Genomic DNA, 22,482 nt, shown 5'->3' on the forward strand with positions numbered 1-22,482 from the left:
TGTCAAATAGGGCAGAGACAGAAGGAAAGATATAGTCGATGAGGTAATATATATATATAACAGTCTGAAGAAGGGTCTTTACCCGAAACGTCACCCATTCCTTCTCTCCTGAGATGCTGCCTGACCTGCTGAGTTACTCCAGCATTTTGTGACACCTTCGATTTGTACCAGCATCTGCTGTTATTTTCCTACACTATATATATATTATTTATATAGTGTCCTTCTGTTTCTCTATAATATATACAATGTGTATATATAATGTGTGTATAATGTATACATATATACATGTGTGTGTGTGTATAATGTATATGCATAATATACGTGTATATATATATGATGTGTGTATATGCGTGTGTATATATACGTATATGTGTATATATGTATGTGTATATATATATATATATGTGTGTGTGTGTGTGTGTGTGTGTGTGTGTGATGTGTATATATGCGTGTGAGTATGTATATATGTGTGTGTGTATGTGTATGTATGCATATATAGTAGACACAAAATGCTGGAGTAACTCAGCGGGACAGGCAGCATCTCTGGAGAGAAGGAATGGGTGACGTTTCGGGTCGACATCCTTCTTCAGACAGACAAATGTATATATATATATATATATATAATATATGTGTGTGTGTGTGTGTGTGTGTGTGTGTGTGTGTGTGTGTGTGTGTGTGTGTGTGTGTGTGTGTGTGTGTGTGTGTGTGTGTGTGTGTGTGTGTGTGTGTGCGCGTGTGTGTGTGTGTCTGTGTGTATATGTCTACACTGAACTTTTTTTTCTCGTTTACTATATTGTTTACAGTGCGCATATTCTGTTGTGCTGCTGCAAGGAAGAATTTCATCGTTCTATCTAGGACATGCGACAATAAAACACTCTTGACTCTTGATGCAGGACCAGTGATTTACGCCATATGTCCTTGCAAAGTAATGCTTTGCAACACTCTCGCGTAGGTGTAAATTGGGGCCGCAATCCCTCCAAGTTCGAGCTTTCCTGCTCAAGGTGCTTAGAACTAAGCACAGTTCCAAATGGCACTTAACCAGAGTTAAGCACAGCTGCAACTTACATTGCTGCTCTCTTGAGAGAGAAACAAATGTTCCATTAGCCTTTTGAATTATTTGGTGTGTCACTAACGTTTACTGATGTCTGCGCTTAGATCCTGCTCTTCCAGAGCCCAGGGTGCAGTCGATGCACTATGTTTCCAATCAGTTCACCTCAGTGTCTGTAGGAAGGCATTACCTGCAGCCTCGTCCATGCCTGACAGCCCGTGCAGGACCATTACAGAAGCGAGAACCAAATGAGGACCATATTAAGTTCCAGTGGGATGATCTCTCCCAGTTTTAACAAGCATGCCAACATTCACTCACTGAGTTTATGTAATCGATGGCAAGTTGCCCATAGAACTGAAACCCAATATGAGACGAAGATTTTTTTATTATTATTTCACATTAGAACTGGAGAAGCGAAGACAATTGAGGTGTATGGAATTGTGAGGAGCCAAGATAGATTAAACATGAAAGGATCTATTTTCCTTAGCAGAAGGCTCAAAAACCAGGGGCCATGGATCTAAATATAATTGGCAGAGGATTAGAAGGGAAATGAAGAGTTTTTTTCTCAGAGGTCAGGGTTGGGTAGTAAACCAAAATTCTCGTTTGTTTGGTTATTTGTTTGTTCCTGAACTACAGCCAAAACGGTACACGATAGCGCGGCAATTTTAGGCCCACCTTACTCACCGTCGTCCCTTTGGTGCTAATGGAAGAAGTTTCATTGAATTCGTGTTATATTTTTATAGTTATACACATTTTAAAGTTTAAATCTATCTCCTAGGGAGGGAGGGGAGGGAGGGAGGGAAGGAGGGAGGGAGGGAGGGAGGGAGGGAGGGAGGGAGGGAGGGAGGGAGGGAGGGAAGGAGGGAGGGAGGGAGGGAGGGAGGGAGGGAGGGAGGGAGGGAGGGAGGGAGGGAGGGAGGGAGGGAGGGAGGGAGGGAGGGAGGGAGGGAGGGAGGGAGGGAGGGAGGGAGGGAGGGAGGGAGGGAGGGAGGGAGGGAGGGAGGGAGGGAGGGAGGGAGGGAGGGAGGGAGGGAGGGAGGGAGGGAGGGAGGGAGGGAGGGAGGGAGGGAGGGAGGGAGGGAGGGAGGGAGGGAGGGAGGGAGTGGAGGGGGGGGAGTGATGGGGGAGGAAGATAAGAGGGGTTGAGGGGGATGGAGTGGGGAAGGGGAAGGGGAGAGAGGAAGGGGGGAGGGGATAGGGGAGGAAGAGGAATGGGAGTGGGAGGGGAGGGGGAGGGGGGAGGGGATAGGGGGAGGGGAGAGGGAGGGGAGGGGGAGGGGGAGGAGGACGGGGCGAGGCGGGAGAGGGCAAGGGGGAGGGGGAGGGGAAGGAGGAGGGAGGGGGAGATAGGGGATGGGGGAGGGGAGGGTGGAGGGGGGAGTGAGGGGAGTGGGGGAGGAGAGGGTGCTGCACCAATGCAGGAGAGGTTTGGGCCCAATGGGTCCACTTGGTCTAGTTATATTTAAAATCTACTTGGATGTGTACTTGAAGAACCATGACCTGCCAGGATAATGTCCTCCTTTTGGGATGTGATAGTCGTTTATCGACTGGTACGAACATAGTGGCTGAAGGGCCTCCAATTGTGTCAAAAAACAAAGTTGAGATTCCATGAGAATTGCTTGAGGTTTAATCCACCAAATCAAATTAGAATGATTAAGCAACCGATCGTGTTCCTGACCTTAAATGTTGTTAATATGTTGTTTGGTAGCTTACACAACAGGAATGGGATAACATTGTATTGAAGCGACACCCAAGAAGGCACACTAATGTGTAGGAAGGAACGGCAGATGCTGGTTTACACCGAAGAGAGACACAAAATACTGGAGTAACTCAGCGGGTCAGTCAGCATCTCGGGAGTAAAGGAATTGTGGAATTCTCTGCCTCAGAAGGCAGTGGAGGCCAATTCTCTGAATGCATTCAAGAGAGAGCTAGATAGAGCTCTTGAGGATAGCGGAGTCAGGGGGTATGGGGAGAAGGCAGGAACAGGGTACTGATTGAGAATGATCAGCCATGATCACATTGAATGGCGGTGCTGGCTCGAAGGGCCGAATGGCCTCCTCCTGCACCTATTGTCTATTGTCTATTGTCTATTCAATAGGTGACGTTTCTGGTCAAGACCCTTCTTCAGACTAACAGCAAGGTTTCGACCCAAAACGTCACCGATTCCTTTTCTCCAGAGATGCTGCCTGACCTGTTGAGTTACTCCAGCATTTTGTGTCTATGTCCAAGGCAATCGAACGCCTCTACTTCCTCAGGAGACCCAGGAAATTTGGGATGTTTCGAATGATGCTTGCAAACGTCTACAGATGCACCATAGAAAGCACGGCAGCTTGGTTTGGGAACACTTTTTCCAAGCAGAAAAAGAGCCAAGGATGTTGCCCCATCCATCGCATTGACTCCTTCTACACTTCACACTGTCTCAGAAAAGCGGCCAGCATAATCAAAGAGTTGTCTCACCCCAGTCTTTCCTTCTTCTCCTCACTCCCATTGGGCTGAAGGTACAGAAGCTTCAAATCATGTACCACCAGACTCAGGAAAAGCTTTTTCCCCTCTGTTACCGGGCTCCTATAGGCGAGGGTCCTCTTCAATTCCATGCTACCTCGTTGCCGTTCATTGAACCTTATGTATGGAACTGATGCGCTACGATGCTGAGAACTGTATTCTGCCCTCTGTGACTTTCCCTTCACTCTACCTAGTGTACTTTTGGTTTGATTGGATTTATGTATATTATTATCTGATCATATTGGATAGCGTGCAAAACAACGCTTTTTGCTGTACTTGGGTACACGTGACAATAATAAACCTAACCCTAAAATGTATCTCCCTCTCTGCTGACATCAGTCTGAAGAAGAGTCTTGACCTGAAAAGGCACCCGTTCCTTCTCTCCAGAGATGCTGCCTTTCCCACTGAGGTACTCCAGCATTTTGTGTCTGTCTTCGGCTTAAACCAGCATCTGCTGCTCATTCCTACGCCTAAAAAAATAATTGCAGACATTGGACTTTAACTCTGGAAATGTTGTGCTAAAATGTTGGGAACTACATTCTGCGCTCTGTATCTTTCCCTTCACTCTACCTATTGTACTTGAGTTTGGCTTGATTCTACTTATGTGTCGTATTTTCCAATTTAATTGAATAACATGCAAAGCAAAGTTTTTTCACTGTACCTTGGTTCATGTGACAACAACAAACCTAAACTTGCTTAAATCCAAAATGGTAATTATCGACAATAAACACCTTTGCAGTGTGTGGCAAGGTGATTTATTTTATATTATTCTGTTGCAATTTGACCATTTCTACACTCTACAGTCATTTTGTTGAGTCATAAATTAGAACTAAATTAGCCTTATTTAACTTCTGCTAAAGAAAATCTGGATCTTATTATCAGTGGCTGGATATTCTGTGCCTTGTGTGCAAGCACCAAATCGCGTAGGTGGGTTTAAATGTAACAGGTTAGAAGTCACAGTAGCCATTGCTTGCCATTGTTTAAACTTGCCCTGACTATATTGGTTCCAGGAGGCCTTCCATGACAACTTGCCCTAAATGAGATTGAAAAACTTTGCAACCTCCCTGTATGAGGTTCAAATAGTGAAGGGCCTGATTAGAGTGAATGTGGAGACGATGTTTCCACTAGTGGGAGAGTCTAGGACCAGAGGCCACATCCTCAGAATAAAGGATGCACCTTTAGAAAGGAGATAAGATGGAGGGTAGTGAATCTATGGAATTCATTCCCACAGCCAGCTGTGGAGCCCAAGTCAATGGATATTTTTAAGGCAGAGATTGACAGATTCTTGTGTCAGAGGTTATGGGGAGAAAGCAGAAGAATGGGGTTGAGAGGAAAGATAGATCAGCCACGATTGAATGGCAGAGTAGACTTGATGGGCCGAGTGGCCTAATTCTGCTCCGAGAACTTATGAAATGTGCTCCTCTCCAACCAATCAATCTGAAGATTTATTAATGTGAAGCACCAAGCCGAAACCAAGGTGTTTATCTTCAAGTAAAGAATTCAACGTCAAATCAGTCACAGAAAATGAAATCAAGAGAATGAAATAGAAATTGGAATGACAGGGGCAGGAAGAAAAAGTTGGAAAATGTACTTTTTTATTACATTTCCAACAATTAAAAGCTGAAGGAATGAAAGCCTGTACTTGTGAAAAGTAATGTACAGTGCCAGAGAAGTTGTTTGCCAATGCTTCAGACATTGAAAATGATAGTTGCACTAAAATGAATTAAATATAACTTTCTAAGCTGAGAAAGTGGGATATTGTGGAACTAAGGAATCAAGGGGTATGGGGAGAAGGCAAGCAAGGGTCTTGAATGGTGGTGCTGGCTCGAAGGGGTGAATGGCCTCCTCTTGCACCTATTTTCTATGTTTCTATGTTTCTATGTTTCTCGTGTGAATGGGTGTTTGATGGTCAGCATGAACTCTGTAGGCCAAATGGTCCATTTCCATGCTGTATCTCTAAACTAAACTAAGCTAAACTAACCTAGTTGGTGTCTATCTCATGGGCAAAGACATTGTTCAGCACAGGTGAACAAAATGTTTAGGAATGATTTGTACAATTATGAATATCTGAAAATTTTCTTTAGATTAAAATGAAGAGTACTGCCAATGTCGTCAAGAATATCAGGTACTGTTTTGGCTGGAACTATGAAGCAAGAAAAAGGCTATCAATGAACCATCTGTAGGAAGGAACTGCAGATGCTGGTTTGTACCGAAGAAAGGCACAAAATGCTGGAGTAACTCAGCGAGTCTGGCAACATCTCTAGAGAAAAGGAATAGGTGACGTTTCAGTTCACCCTTCGGGGTTCCGACCCGAAACGTCACCTATTCCTTTTCTCCAGAGATGTTGCCAGACCCGCTGTGTTACTCCAGAACTTTGTGTCGGCCTCAGGTGAACAATATGTCAGGTGGAGACACAAGGAATCGTGTGTAGAACACAAAGTGCTGGAGCAGCCCAATGAGCCAGGCAGCATCTCTAGAGGACATGGATGAGTGACGTTTTGAAGGGTTGGCACCCTTCTTCAGGCTGATAGTAGTTGGGAGAAGAAAGCTAGAAAAGAAATGGTGGCGGGACAACACCTGCCAAGTGATAGGTGGGGACAGATCCAAAAAGCTGGAGCAACACAGCAGGACTGGCAGCATCTCTGGAAAGAAGGAATGGGTGACATTGCGGTTCGAGGTCCTTCTTCAGACTAAGAGTCAGGAGAAATGGGGAACAAGAGATACGGATGATGCTAAGGAGAAATGAATGGAAGATATGCAAAAAGCAATGATAATCAAGGAAATATTCACAAAATGCTGGAGTAACTCAGCAGGTCGGGCAGCATCTCGGGAGAGAAGAAATGGGTGACGTTTCGGGTCGAGACCCTTCTTCAGACTCATCAGTCTGAAGAAGGGTCTCGACCCGAAACGTCACCCATTTCTTCTCTCCCGAGATGCTGCCCGACCTGCTGAGTTACTCCAGCATTTTGTGAATAAATCGATTTGTACCAGCATCTGCAGTTATTTTCTGATAATCAAGGAAATATGGGGCACACATTCGGCCATTGTTGGCTGTGGGGGTAGGTGATAATAACGACAGAGGAACTCAACTGAATGACAGTAGAATTAGTATGATGACTAGGGTAGGAGAGGAATGGAGAGAGAGGGGTTATTTGAAGTTAGAGAAATCAATATTCATACCGCTGGGTTGTAGACTGCCCAGGTTGGGAGGAGAGAAGATGAGTGGTGCAACGTGAAGCAAGAGGGAGAGATATATTGGAAAGGGGGATAAAGGGGGGGGGGGGGGGATAATGGGGGAAATGGGTGTAATTGGGTGTATTTGCACAATACAAACAGTAAACTCAGACAAATCTGAAAACCAAAAAAAAAAAGATTTTTGTGTTCAACCTTTGCCCGAACTTGCACTCAGTAGCAGCAGTACGTGTTAACCTCGCCATTATTTTCTCTGCAATTTCTTGCCCATTGTGAGCCGCTAGATCTAGCTGGATGATAATTCTGTTTCGGTTTAGTTTATTGATAATTCGCTCAGATATCAGAACTCTCCTTCGTGCTTGCCTGCTTGGAGCCTGGAAGTTTGCCCTGATATCGTTTACTCTTAAACTGTAATAACAATCTCACCGTCCTTTATTGTAACACAAAATGAATCCCCCCGGCGACTTGTCTCAACCGGCAAACATTTAAAAATGTAAATTGGACCAACTTTTTTTGCCAAATGCGTTGGGTGCAGGTGTAAGGTTCTCCACGTCTTTTGTAAGGATCTCCTGCTGAGATTGTCCCCTCCGGTAGACAAGTCTTCAACAGCAAGAAAGCTAAGTCACAAACTATGGTTCTGAATATCACTGGATGAAATGACATTGAGTAAAAGAAACATAAACTCATGCGAAGAGAAGCTCTCTCAGGATTGTGACTTTAACCACAAATATTAACTTAGTAATATATTCCAAATGGAAAATTAAGTTGAACTTCTACGTAAGCCAGCACGTGATGCATCGGAAGAATTAACAGTAGCTCCTCGTCTATTGGGACATTACTACTACCAACGATTAAGTTAATGCAAGTTACTTCTGTTACTTTGACTCTAAGATGGAAGTTGTAGGAAGGAACTGCAGATGCTGGTTTAAACCGAAGATAGTCACAAAAAGCTGGAGTAACTCAGAGGGTCAGACAGCATTTCTGGAGATAAGGAATAGGTGACGTTTCGGGTCGAGACCTTCCTTCGGTACCTTCAGTTGGAAGGTACGGTTCTGGCACATGGCAGAACTCGGGGCAATTGTTAAATCGTTGGAATTGGAAACTGGACTTATTTTAGTCACGAGGCATTTTGGAAACCAAACAGTTTAATTTCCCTTGCAATGAATAGACTGGCTCTCGTCCATATCTTTCAGTGCCTCGGTGATATCTGTTTCTTCCATTTCATCCCCGAATTCATTAGTGTTTTAATGACTTAAGCGAATTTTTCTCCAAAGGGAAATGGAAAGTGGAAATATTTTAATCTTGGCAAACCATGAGTTGGACGATTACGTGCTAACCTGTGCGGACTGGGCGATCTGAACTCACGCCAACATCACGTTGTTGGGTTTTTTTAAACCCGCATTGTTAAATCCCAAATATGTCAAATTGCTTTATTTTTCCAGCCTTGAATATTCCATCCAGTGGATTTGAAACAAAAAAAACCCAGTGAGATTTCTGACCTAACCAACGTGCAAGCGGCCTTTCAATAGACATTAGACAATAGACAATAGGTGCAGGAGTAGGCCATTCGGCCCTTCGAGCCAGCACCGCCATTCAATGTGATCATGGCTGATCATTCTCAATCAGTACCCCGTTCCTGCCTTCTCCCCATACCCCCTGACTCCGCTATCCTCAACAGCTCTATCTAGCTCTCTCTTGAATGTATTCAGAGAATTGGCCTCCACTGCCCTCTGAGGCAGAGAATTCCACAGATTCACAACTCTCTGACTGAAAAAGCTTTACCTCATCTCTGTTCTAAATGGCCTATTCTTAAACTGTGGCCCCTGGTTCTGGACTCCCCCAACATTGGGAACATGTTTCCTGCCTCTAATGTGTCCAACCCCTTAATAATCTTATACGTTTCGATAAGATCCCCTCTCATCCTTCTAAATTCCAGTGTATACAAGCCTAGTCGCTCCAGTCTTTCAACATATGACAGTCCCGCCATTCCGGGAATTAACCTAGTAAACGTACGCTGCACAAACTAGGCGGCGGGCAAATTGAACTATGAGATTGCGTTATGGAAGACCCTACAAGAAACGGAATAGCGAAAGTTAAAGGAAAATTAGAAGGAGAAAAAAATGCAATTCCAAAGTGAAAGAGCGCGTATCGAAAATCCTTGAATGACAACGTTATACAAACATTTTAAATTTTATTTGCAACTTCACATGTACAAGTTGTACATTCATAATATGGATGATCCAACAAATTACACTCTGGACTACAAGTTATAGAACTGTGTTGTAAATCAAAATGTGTATGCATGCTTGCAAATAATCACAAAACGAATACATTTCTTTAGTTTCCGTACCACTGGTTCTACTGTTTAATCTTACAATGAGTGTGTCGATCTGGCGCTAGGTTTTCATTATCATTATTATTTAATTATCTGCATCCCTGAAATGATTTTTATTCATATTGTAAACTCCAACTTGCTATATTTAACATTACAACGTAATTACACCTGTCTCATTCGGAAATTCGCAAAGCAAGGTTGAAAATATAAAAATAAAGGCAAAGCAAGTGACATTTACACACGACATAATAAAATATATCACATTTATAAAAAATTTAAAATACAAGAAATAAATTAAAAAAACGTTCATGTGCTGGGTTATAACAGTGCAGCGGGTTTTACGGCTGTGGGTATCTGACATTAAACATAAGCACTGACCTCTCGCTCACGGTGTAAAATTATGTTTCTCTAACTTCATTACACTTCACCGTTATTCTGCGTTTAAAAACTGACCTGTAAAAAGCCGTGTTTTACACACACTTAAATCGAGCTTAGCTCCAAGAATTATGGCACATGATCGACCCTCCCATCCCAACCCCTGACGAAAAAAAAAATGTTTAGCTATTTTATCTTAAAGATACCACTCGGTAATTGCCCTGTAGAGATACGAATTTGGTTCTCTTGTTGATTTCGGTGACCGTACAGCAATCCACCAGCTTCTTGTGCCTTCAAACACCATGCTGATTGCTTTTCTTCCCCAAGTTACTACGAGACAACTACTTCTGATATTTACAGTATTGCACTTTACTGCAGTTTAATTGCGTTCCACCATTAAAAAGTCACGAAATGCTCCTCCGAAACATGTAAAACACTCCGAAACATGTTACCATCAAATCCGACGTCGATACCGTTTGTTCAATCTACACTGTCTACCCGTTACTTCAAATAGAGTTTTGTTTTTGTTTGTTAACATTTTGTTTAGAAAACCCCTTTCTATCCACCGTGCTGCCGTTTGTTTTCTGTCTTCCCTCTTGCGCTCTCTGTTTAGTTTGTTGTAAACAATTTTTAAAAGTCGGTTGGAAAACCAAAAGGAAACATTCGAGGTTTTTGTCTTTATTTTCGCCAGCTCCAATTTTAAAAGTCAACGCTGGAGTAAATGCTGTCTAGTGCCTAGCGAAACAAAGCCCACAAATATCCAGCCATGGCTGCAAAGTACTTCACGAAACCTCCTTCGATTGAGGAAGAACAGAGAGGAGTATAGATACATTTATTGCTGCTTCCTGCGAGAAGATGACTCGGTTCGATCGTTGAAGAACTAATTCGTCCTTAGTTTTGTGGCATTGTTAATAAGCCCGAGCTCTGGTCAAGGTCCAACAGTGTTTTTTTTAAAGAATATATATATCATGGTGCGTTGTTATTTGCAGCCAATAGTCCTTTAGCATTGAAAGAGCCGCCGTGTGGGAACAGTCAAATCTGCATTCAGTTCGTGTTTATTTATATAAGAGAGAGAGAAAACGCTCTTGTTCAATATTTGTTACAAGCGGAGACCAGACAAGATGATCTTGACGGAGTTCTTCTTCACGGCTTCACGTCTTGTGTACTATATTTCGCACTCTTCTTGTGTCACAACGTTAAGCGCGGATAAACACGAGTGCGAGATGAACGAATGGTTAGAATAATCAAGAGTTCAACTCCAAACCAGGCTAAAACGCCTCCCCTCCATTTTCGGGGTCTGAATTGTGACCGCGTATGTGTGTTACACCAATGTGCATATATACCTACTTGAAAAAGGCACGCGTACACAGGTTGTACCCATGGCCGAGTCTGCCTTGTCCCAATGTTGTAGGAATTTGTAACAAAAGTTTGTTTTAATGCTCCGATCCCACAGTGTGGACCCTACCCCTGCCTCACACCAATGAGGGGTGGGGTGGTCTTTGTCACCCAGACCAGTCTGTTCCAAGTCGCCAAGTTGGGTCAGCCCTGTCCCACCCACACATGTGTCGTGTCTGACTCGAGGGAAGGATGTTTGGTGTTTGTGGAAACCGAGTGATTTTTGTTTTTGATTTGTTTTGACGTGTGTTTTTGTTTTTTAGAAGTGCTCTTGAGATCCGGGCATGGAGTTGCCACCGCTGTTGCCCACGTTGGGCTCTTGCATTTGCATCATGTAGTGCAACTGTTGATATTGACAGAGGAGTTTCTGAAACTGGCAAGTCTGACACGGGCCACCAGTCGAGCACTGGGGGTGGTGATGCTGGGGCTGGTGGAGATAGTGGCGACCCGGTTCCGTTGATTGTCAAAGCCCCAGCGCCTCGGCGTGCTTCCTGGCTTTGAGCCTTAGGTCGGCGATGCTCGAGTTCTTGCTGCTGGTCTTGACAGCGGCGGCGGCGGCGGCGGCGGCGGCAGCGGCCGAGGCGGACTCGGCGATGGAGGCGATCTGCAGGCCGAAGGGAGGCGGGGGGAACATCAGGTAAGGGGCGTGAGCCGCCAGGTGGTGATGGAGGTGCGAATGGGCGTGCGCCACCCCGTCCAATTGCAGCTGAGCCTGGACCTAGAGGAAGAGAGTGAAAGGATTTGTGTTGAGGGTTTTTTTTAGTGTTAGAAAAACATCTACTGCACGATTAACTTTTTTTTTAAACGAGGGACTGTATGTAGATGCTGCTTAACGCAAAATTCTTAAGTGGTTGGAGAGGCTAGATGCGGGAAGATTGTTCCCGATGTTGGGGAAGTCCAGAACAAGGGGTCACAGTTTAAGGATAAGGGGGAAGTCTTTTAGGACCGAGATGAGAAAACATTTCTTCACACAGAGAGTGGTGAGTCTGTGGAATTCTCTGCCACAGAAGGTAGTTGAGGCCAGTTCATTGGCTATATTTAAGAGGGAGTTAGATGTGGCCCTTGTGGCTAAAGGGATCAGGGGGTATGGAGAGAAGGCAGGTACAGGTTACTGAGCTGGATGATCAGCCATGATCATATTGAATGGTGGTGCAGGCTCGAAAGGCCGAATGGCCTACTCCTGCACCTATTTTCTATGTTTTTCTATGTTTCTAGGACACGGAGTGCTGGAATACCTCAGTGGGCCTGGCAGCATATTTGGAGAAATAAGGAACTGCAGATGCTGGTTAATACACAAAAGGGCACAATGTGCTGGAGTAACCTAATGGGCCAGGCAGTGTCTCTGGAGAGACAAGAAACCGCAGATGCTGGTTTACACACAAAAGTTTACAAAGTGCTGGAGTAACTCAGTGGGCCAGGCAGCAACTCTGGAGAAATAAGAATCTATAGATGCTGGTTAATACACAAAAGGATAGAATGTGCTGGAGTAACCTAATGGGCCAGGCAGTGTCTCTGGAGAGACGAGAGACTGAAGAAGGGTCTCGACCCGAAACGTCGCCCATTCCTTCTCTCCTGAGATGCTGCCTGACCTGCTGAGTTACTCCAGCATTTTGTGAAGAAACTGGTTTACACACAAAAGTTTACAAAGTGCTGGAGGAACTCAGCGGGCCAGGCAGCATCTCCGGAGAAATAAGAAACTATAGACGCTGGTTAATACACAAAGGGACACAAGGTACTGGAGTAAAGACTGAAGAAGGGTCTCGACCCGAAACATCACCCATTCCTTCTTTCCAGAGACGTTGCCTGTCCCGCTGAGTTACTCCTGAATTTTTGTGTCTATCGTTTCTGCTGGAATAACTCAGCGGGTCAGGTATCATCTCTGGGGAAATAAGAAACTTTAGATGCTGGTTGATCCACATAAGGACACAGAGTGCTGGAGTAACTCAGCGGGTCAGGCATAATTTCTGGAGAAATAAGAAACTGCAGATGCTGGTTGATCCACAAAAGGACACAAAGTGCTGGAGTAACTCAGCGGGTCCGGCAACATCTATGGAGAACATGGACAGGTGGCCTTTGGAGAACATGGATCGGTGTTGCCTATCCATGTTCTCCAGAAATGCTGTCCGGCCCGCTGAATTGCTACAGCACTTTGGGTCCTATTCCACGAATAACAACGATACAGAAAATAAAAATAATGGCGCATTAACAGACCACCGTTCTATAATGTTTCAACGGCACCTTATTGTCACGCATGCACAGCACAGTGACATCCTTTTGCACAACCCGCACATGAACAGTCCCCATATTTTTGCGCCGTTTACAAAAAAAAAGAGTCCAATGTCCTGTCCACGTAGGAATAGGAATACTTTATTGTCACGCGTGACTATGCACAGTGAGATTGTTTGCTTGCATACACATTGTATACAAATAGCAGCCACCTAAGGCGCTGACAAAGTTACAAAGCACCTCCTTTGTCATCCCCCCCCAAAAAAAAACTGGAAGTATTGCAACACCTCCGATCCAGGTGAGCACAGGTGAGCCCGAGACTGCCACAGGGCTCTGCCAACGTCAATGGGGTTTTGTGTGTTTTTTTACTCCCAAATAATTAGACTAAAACTTTTTTTTTTCAATTCGTACCAACCATTTCCAATGGTTTAATGCTAAAGATTGTGTCTCAGCTAAATTACGAACAGCGGCCTTTCTGAATTTTTTATTTTTTTTTATCTTCTGGCTTCGAAATTAATCATAATTGCAGAGATCATTCAGAGTCAAAGGAGAGCGTTTGTTCGTGAAATTTCGCATTGTCCTCTCCAAACCAAGAGCACGTAGCTAGATACACTGAAAATGAAAGGGAATAACGATCGACATGCGCTATACTGCGGAACGCAGATAAACAAACTGAACTATAATAGGAATCTGAGGGGTAACTTTTTTTTCACACAAAGGATGGTGGGTGGATGGAACGAGCTGCCAGACGAGGTAGATGAGGCAGGGACCATCCCAACATTCAAGAAACAGTTGGACAGGTACATGGATAGGACAGGTTTGGAGGGATATGGACCAAACGCGGGCAGGTGGGACCAGTGCTGCTGGGACATGTTGGCCGGTGTGGGCAAGGTGGGCCGAAGGGCCTGTTTCCACACTGTATCACTCTATGCTCTGACTCCATATGACTCCATGGGGTTGGAAAGGTTTAGTATATTCTCTCTCGGACTTGGAGCCCTTAAGGGTGCTTATAACATTAGGGGAGGCGTTGATAAGATTGAGATAGTGAAAATCGTTTCTCCCACAGAACATGGGATTCTAAAAACAGAGGACACCGAATTTTAAAGGATATCAGTTTGGTACGTTTTTCACACTGAGACTGGTTAATATCTAGAACGAGCTGCCATGGGAAGTAGTGGATGCAGATACAATTTCAATGTTTTAAACGCATTCGGAAGAACGATTCGAAATGATGGAGTAACTCACCGGGTCAGGCAGAGTTACTCCAGAGAAAAGGAATAGGTGGCGTTTCGGTTCGAGACCCTTCTTTAGACTGAGAGCTCTCATTATCTCAATGATTATCGTTGCTTTTTGCATATCTTTCCATTCATTTCTCCCAGTTATCGTCTATATCTCTCGTCCCTTCTCTCCGCTGGCTCTCGGGCTGAAGAAGGGTCTCGACCAAAAATGGCACATTCATTTTCTCCAGGGATGCTCCCTGACCCACTGAGTTGCTCCGGCATTTCGTGTCCATCTTCGATGTAAACCAGCATCTGCAGTTCATAGAAACATAGAAACATAGAAAATAGGCGCAGGAGTAGGCCATTCGGCCCTTCGAGCCTGCACCGCCCATTCAATATGATCATGGCTGATCATCCAACTCAGTATCCCTTACCTGCCTTCTCTCCATACCCCCTGATCCCTTTAGCCACAAGGGCCACAACTAACTCCCTCTTAAATATAGCCAATGAACTGGCCTCAACTACCTTCTGTGGCAGAGAATCCCACAGATTCACCACTCTCTGTGTGGGGAAAAAAACGTTCTCATCTCGGTCCTAAAAGACTTCCCCCTTATCCTTAAACTGCGACCCCTTGTTCTGGACTTCCCCAACACCGGGAACAATCTTCCTGCATCTAGCCTGTCCAACCCCTTAAGAATTTTGTAAGTTTCTATAAGATCCCCCCTCAATCTTCCAAATTCCAGCGAGTACAAACCGAGTCTATCCAGCCTTTCTTCATATGAAAGTCCTGCCATCCCAGGAATCAATCTGGCAAACCTTCTCTGTACTCCCTCTATGGTAAGAATGTCTTTCCTCCGATTAGGAGACCAAAACTGTACGCAATACTCCAGGTGTGGTCTCGCCAATGCCCTGTACAACTGCAGCAGAACCTCCCTGCTCCTATACTCAAATCCCCTCGCTATGAATGCCAACATACCATTCGCTTTCTTCACTGCCTGCTGCGCCTGCATGCCTACTTTCAATGACCCTTGCGGAAGGTCCATTGCGATAGCAACGGTATGGAATGATGCGGGCCTAATATGGCCAAATGGGGTTGGTGTAGAAAGGCACCCAGGTCACCACGGGCCAGGCGGACCAAAGGGCCCAATTTCTGTCCTGGACGTTTCTATGAGCTGGACAGACGGGGATTAGAGCTGGCCAGCGTGGAAGAGGTGGCATAGATGCAAAAGCATACATTGGGTGAGTGTTCATTTATGACTGGTCTCCTAATTTGAGGAAGGACATCCTTCCTATTGAGGCAGTACAACGTAAGTTCACGAGGTTAATTCCCGGGATGGCGGGACTGTCATATGAGGAAAGATCGGAAAGACTGGGCTTGTATTCACTGGAGTTTAAAAGGATCAGAGGGGATCTCAGAGAGACGTATACAATTATAAAAAGGACTTGTCAAGCTAGACGCATGAAAAAATGTTCCCAATGTTCGGGGAGTCCAGAATCAAGGGCCACAGTCTAAGAATAAAGGAGAGGCCATTTAAAACTGAGGTGAGGAAAAACGTTTTCGCCCAGAGAGTTGTGAATTTGTGGAATTCTCTGCCACAGAAGGCAGTGGAGGCCAATTCTCTGGATGAATTTAAAAGAGAGTTTGATAGAGCTATAGGAGCTAGTGGAATCAAGGGATACGGGGAGAAGGCAGGCACAGGTTGCTGATTGTGGATGATCAGCCATGATCACAATGAATGGCGGTGCTGGCTCGAAGGGCCAAATGGGCTCCTCCTGCACCTATTTTCTATGCCTATGTTAAGAATGAAAAGAGAGTGATAGATTAGCACGGGTGTCAGGGGTTATGGGGAGAAGGGAGGAGAATGGAGTTAGGAGAGAGGGATAGACGTGATGGGCCGAATGCCCTTATTCTGCTCCTATCACTTATGCCCTTATGAATATGCGATAACCGGAGAGAGGGTAGAGTGCGTTGTAGAGTGGTGCAGCACAGAAACAGGCCCTTCGGCCTTCGTATCCATGCCCCCCCCCCCCCCCCCCCCCCCGTTGTAACTATCTACACCAATTTAATTTACCCACATTAGTCTTTCAACGCCTTGGACCCGACCAACTGAGAAATTGATGAACCAGAAGATTGGGCTCAAGAACAAAGAGAGAGAGATGGATGATGATTTAGGCAAAATATTAATTATATCCCTCTCTTATAACAGTCAAGCCTTGCTCCTTTTGTTCAGCGGGCATTTGATGTCGTATCTTATTTCTGCCTAAAATAATGCCCGGTAAAGGGGGGGGGGAAATGAAATTTTCCGGAAAGGAAAGTGAGTGCCACCTTTTGGCAGGTTGATGTGCCCCGGGCAGTCTGTAATGTAAACTCTACCGTGCAATGTAAATTCCTTCAGAATGTTACTAAATATTTGCAAAGGCAACCCAGAGAAAGACATTCTTCATCCAATTGCCTGCGCCGTTCACATGCCGTACAATTACACGGAAGTCTGGATCTGATCATAACTCTGACCCATGCAAAATGCGTTCTTTGTGTATGATATTCCTTCTTGTTGCTTGCCAAACTACTTATCCATTTGCCTTCATTAAGCTACACGAGGATGTTAATTGTAAGCGCGAACCCCTTTGCCAATTTTCATTTGCGATTGGGCCGTTGTATTTCCTGAGGCTTCGGGGACTTTGTGAATTTCCTCGGTCAACTATGGACGGGTGCGAAGACAGACACAAACAGCTCCGAGTAACTCAGCGGGGCAGGCAGCGTCTCTGGAGAAAAGGGATAGGTGACGTTTCGGGTCGAGACCCTTCTTCAGACTTGAGAGTCAGGGGAGAGGGGAATGAATGGAAGGTGTGTAAATAACGATGCGGGCGAGAGTCGTGTGTTGCCGGTAACCAAGACGGATTTTTGTTCGTTAACTGTAAGGCATGCGATAGGTAACGGGCTTGACCCTGTAAACCGGTGCGCACATTAACCATTGAGAAATAATTTGGAATAAGTCATTAAACCTTTCAAAGCCGAATCGAGCGGCGTGTGAACCACCATCACGCACCTAATGGCCCATGTGTGATTCGATTTTGCGCTAATCGAAGCAGGCGAGATTGTTATTAAACCAAAAACGACTTCCCAAATTAAAAAATGTATTGCCTCGAAGGGGCGGCGCAGTGGCGCAGCTGGAAGCTCCACAGACCCGGGTTCCATCCTGACCTCGGGTTCTCTCTCTCTCTCTCTCTGTGGAGTTTGCACGTTCTCCCCGTGACTGCGTGGGTTTCCTCCGGGTGCTCCGGTTTCCCGCCACATCCCAAAGGATGTCGGTTAAATTGGCCGCTGTAAAATTGTCCCTGGCGTGCGGGGAGTGGGTGAGAAAGTGGGATAGCACAGAAGAAGGGTCTCGACCCGAAACGTCACCCATTCCCTCTCTCCTAGATGCTGCCTAACCCGCTGAGTTACTCCAGCATTTTGTGACGCCTTCGATTTTGTACCAGCATCTGCAGTTATTTCCCTATACTAGTGTGAACGACTTGGACTCGGTGGGCCGAATGGCCTATTTCTGATACTGTATCTCTGAACTAAGACCGAGAATTGCTGGGACGCCTCAAGCTACGACATTCACTGTGCCGGGTACATCAGGAACGGTTGCCTATGCCCAATTAATAAACGATTTACGACCAGCCTGCAGTTTCAATTGTGAAGCTAATAAAGTGACTCGCTCGCGTTGGGCAAAAGGCCCAATGAAGAACATGTTACCTGTTGGAAGGGCATCCTTAGTGCTCCCATGTTGACGTACGGAGCAACTCGACAAGCATCCAAATGCCCCCCGGGTCCTAATATTACCCCTGGTGGATATGGGTGAGAAGAGAAGGACAGTATTAATGCAAGATAATTGAAAGAAAATCGGCGCAAACCGGGAGGGGAAGGTGGGGGGTGGGTAGGGAGTGGTGGGTAGGGAGTGGGGAGGGGGTCCCTCGTGGTCCAATCACGAGGAATGGTTTTTGCTTTTCAAATCCCATTGAAACATCTTTCCGCCGATTTATACAGATACATTTGTGAACCATCTAACATAGACCCGGACTTTCTTACAATCACTAAGATTATTAAGGGTTGGACACGTTAGAGGCAGGGAACATGTTCCCAATGTTGGGGAGTCCATGAACAAGGGGCCACAGTTTAAGAATAAGGGGTAGGCCATTTAGAACTGAGATGAGGAAAAATCTTTTTCAGTCAGAGTTGTGAATCTGTGGAATTCTCTGCCTCGGAAGGCAGTGAGGCCAATTCTCTGAATGCATTCAAGAGAGAGCTAAATAGAGCTCTTAAGGATAGCGGAGTCAGAGGGTATGGGGAGAAGGCAGGAACGGGGTACTGATTGAGAATGATCAGCCATGATCACATTGAATGGCGGTACTGGCTCGAAGGCCGAATGGCCTCCTCCTGCACCTGTTGTCTATTGTCTATTGAGGTGTTGTTATGTTCGATGCGAACGTAGGAAGCGCTTCAAGCATCTAACGCCACGGCAAAAACGAATAAGGAGTTCGTGAAACAGATTATATTTTTGTAAATCTGGTCGGGGAATAGGTGTCATCCGGGATGCCGGGGTGTGACTTTCCCCGTTCTTGGAATGAAAACGATGGAGATTGATCACATTCCACTGGAATCTCATCGGAGTCGATCCATATTTTTTTTAGAATTTCACACACCTGCCCTACCAACGATTATCAGTCAACAAAGTTTTGAAAGGCGAAGTTATATAGCGCGCAAATTGAAATAAAAATCTACCCAAGTGTTTTGAAGTGGTTTGGAAACGATTGTCTTACGCGGAGTGGTCTCATTGTGAACACAATCACAGGTCTTGTTATCTTGGTCATGCTTTGTCTGGAGGGAACCCGGGTTTTGACGGGAACGGAGGGATTTTACTCAGGAATTATATTTTTTGGATTTTTTTTTGCACGTTCGCAGATCCCTGCAAATGAAAACCACATTTATCTCTGGCCGGTTTCTGCACTTATTATAAGAAAATAACTGCAGATGCTGGTACAAATCGAAGGTATTTATTCACAAAGTGCTGGAGTCACTCAGCAGGTCGGGCAGCATCTCGGGAGAATAGGAATGGGTGACGTTCGGGTCGAGACCCTCCTTCAAACTGAACTTATTCCCCCTTTTTTAATGTAGTTATATTTCCCTGTTGTTTGTTGTTTAAACTTTCGCCTGAATGCCGAGTTATGAAGCTAGGCGAGGGAGGCGCGGGGCCGGAGTACAGTGGGGAGAGGGAGTTTGATAGAGAGATATTGCAAGTCAACGACAAAACGGTACCTTTATGCATTTGGTTTTCCTGCTTCCGACATTTGGCTCGCCTGTTCTGAAACCAAACCTGTGAGGAAGAAGAGAAACGTTTTTAAAAATCGGGCCCGGAGATGAATCGATAAACGCTGCTCCGGTTCACTTTGCCCACTCCTCTGTCCAAGACCAGTGGGCCACGTTCGCAGAGTGGTGAATCTGTGAATCTCTGCCACAGAAGGTAGTTGAGGCCAGTTCATTGGCTATATTTAAGAGGGAGTTAGATGTGGCCCTTGTGGCTAAAGGGATCAGGGGGTATGGAGAGAAGGCAGGTACGGGATACTGAGTTGGATGATCAGCCATGATCATATTGAATGGCGGTGCAGGCTCGAAGGGCCGAATGGCCTACTCCCTGCACCTATTTTCTATGTTCAGCGCTGCGATTGTAACTAGCTTGAAATAGCAAGGTGGGCGAACCAATAACAAAAACAAAAACCGCTGCGATATATTGCGGCCTTTTCCATAAATCGCCCTCTAGAAAACGACAGGGATAAAATAACTGTAGGGAAATCCGAAGAAGGTCTCGACCCGAAACGTCACCCATTCCTTCTCTCCTAAAAAAAAAATGCTGCCTGACCTGCTGAGTTACTCCAGCATTTTGTGAATAAATACCTTCGGCATAAAATAACTTGTTGTTTTGGCACGGGTCTGGTAAATAAACTATATAGTATAAGAAAATAAACTGCAGATGGCTGGTACAAATCGAAGGTTTTTATCACAAAATGCTGGAGTAACTCAGCAGGTCAGGCAGCATCTCTGGGAGAGAAGGAATGGGTGACGTTTTCGGGTCGGGACCCTTCTCAGACTGAAGTCTGGTCTCGACCCGAAACGTCACCCATTCCTTCTGGTAAATAAACTGTTGTTTGTAAATTTGACTGGAGTGTAACGCGGTGGAAAGTTGTTCTTCCTGACAGCAGCGAATCATTAGGGGGTGTGGTGTTGGTGGGAGGGGGGTATTTTATTTTATTTTATTTTTGTGTTGGGGCCGGCCGGCGAAATTGAAAGCCTAATAAACTGGTGCACGCTTCCATTTTTGACCGACCCCGCAGTCACATCACAAGCTGTGTAAAAAAAATATCCGTCCTTTGATCTCTTGTAACATTTGCCAAATGATCACGCGGTTAATTAATATTAATTGCATTTCCTAGATCAAATATACCTTGAAGCTCCCTCTAATTGCTTTAATAATGGTCATTTGAAATCGTATAATTAATGAACATTAAAAAACTTCAAACGCATTGTTAGATTACCCAAGATACCTTCGTAATGCTCTGTGGTGCGTTTCGGGATTATTGGAGCGGATTTACTGTTTAAAGTAAGGATTAGGATATAATCGCCAATGTAAATATGGGAGCCCACATTAATGGATCGCCTCAATGTCAATACTGCATTTGAATGTTTTGCCTCCAAGTCAACACTACTCAGGGCTAAGAGTGCGGCATCAGGTCTAATGAATATTCCTTCAGTCCCAGCTTCTTTAAATATGCAACACATCAAAATCATTTTCATTATCGCTGTTGCTTGTCCCAAATTTTTTTTTTCAAAAGAAAAAAACACAAACGTTTTATGGATCATCCAATTCCTTGACAGAATTTCCCCCCGAATCCACAAAGCCACGTAAATTGGTTGGTTTGACAAGGAATTGACTCGGGGATGGCTGGGGTTTTTAGTGGCCTTTAAAACTTCACGCAAACATAATGGAACCAAATTTTGGACGTTCGCTAATTCTTCTGTCATGTGGGGTGGTGTGGTCTGGTGATATGGGGAGATGGGGGGGGGGGGCTTGTGTATTTCCCGATTGGTTTACGGATATAGACAAAAATAAGGCAAACATTATACCGCCCCATCTCACCCCACTCTACTCGTCTCTCTCCCTCCACATATTCATACAGAGAGAGAGAGAGAGGGGGGGAGAAAGAAAGAGAGGAGAAAGAGAGAGAGAGAGAGAGAGAGAGAGAGAGAGAGAGAGAGAGAGAGATGAGAGAGAGAGAGAGAGAGAGAGAGAGGAGAGAGAGGGGGGAGGGGGGGAGAGAAGTTTTCATCTAAATTACAGGCGCTGCTAGCGACCCTTAAACAGAAACACGCCAATCCATTAACACATTTAGTCCGTTGGACGACTGAAAGATCTCGACTCAAGCCTAAACGCAGCAATAATATATTTACAGGCAGGGTATATGGGAGAGATAGAGCGCTGGGTCGAAACCATTGCGTTAAATCTCGTGAGATGCGCAGATCAATTACAATTAGAGGCCGAATGTCGATTTCAATATGTTAAGTTAAAACAACTACATTGTTTCAGTCCGTTTTACACAATCAATTCTTTATTAAGCCTCACTAAATGCTGCGCTTTGGAAACGGCGGTAATATGATTTCTTTTTTGATTTCCATTAGCGGCAGTGAATAATGACATTTAATTAGACCCGCGCCATAAACGAGAATATATTATGTGTAATTGAATTACCGGCTGGTCCTCACCGCTCTCATAAGTTTAAATTACACAGTGACAGATGCCTAGTGCGGGCTTTGAGGACACCGAGTGCGCAGGTTAACTATACCCTTTATTTACTGGTACCACTCGGATTTCGTTAGAATGGATTTTGTTCCTGCCTTCTCCCCATTCCCGCCTTATTTCCACCTCTGATCTCACCCCCCCTGTTGACCAACCAACAGCGTTATAGTCCTGTTTTTGTTGTTGTTGTTGTTCAGGAGACATATATATATATATATATCCTTCTCAGAGAGGGTAGGGGAGTGTTATAATCACACCCTTCCTTACACGGGGGGTGATTCTATCGGGGAAAGTGACACATTATTATTCCTCTTTATCCCTGATTACGTGTAGATTCCTCTCCCCGCCCACACG

At 45.0% G+C, this 22,482-nt stretch overlaps 1 protein-coding gene across 1 annotated transcript in view; it reads right to left on the minus strand.

Annotated features, from left to right (window-relative positions):
* Window positions 1-8,943: 8,943 nt before the first annotated feature.
* shox (shox homeobox) overlaps window positions 8,944-22,482 on the minus strand; it is a 14,289-nt gene continuing 750 nt past the window's right edge. The window contains exons 2-4 of the mRNA XM_078402927.1: window positions 19,596-19,653; window positions 18,036-18,124; window positions 8,944-11,565 (exon numbers count right to left, since the gene is read on the minus strand). Of these exons, the coding sequence (XP_078259053.1) occupies window positions 11,311-11,565; window positions 18,036-18,124; window positions 19,596-19,653 (402 nt within the window). The 3' untranslated portion in view covers window positions 8,944-11,310. The remainder of the gene's footprint in view (window positions 11,566-18,035; window positions 18,125-19,595; window positions 19,654-22,482) is intronic.

This window comes from Rhinoraja longicauda, chromosome 7, assembly GCF_053455715.1.
Source record: "Rhinoraja longicauda isolate Sanriku21f chromosome 7, sRhiLon1.1, whole genome shotgun sequence".
NCBI classification, from domain to species: Eukaryota; Metazoa; Chordata; class Chondrichthyes; order Rajiformes; family Arhynchobatidae; genus Rhinoraja; species Rhinoraja longicauda.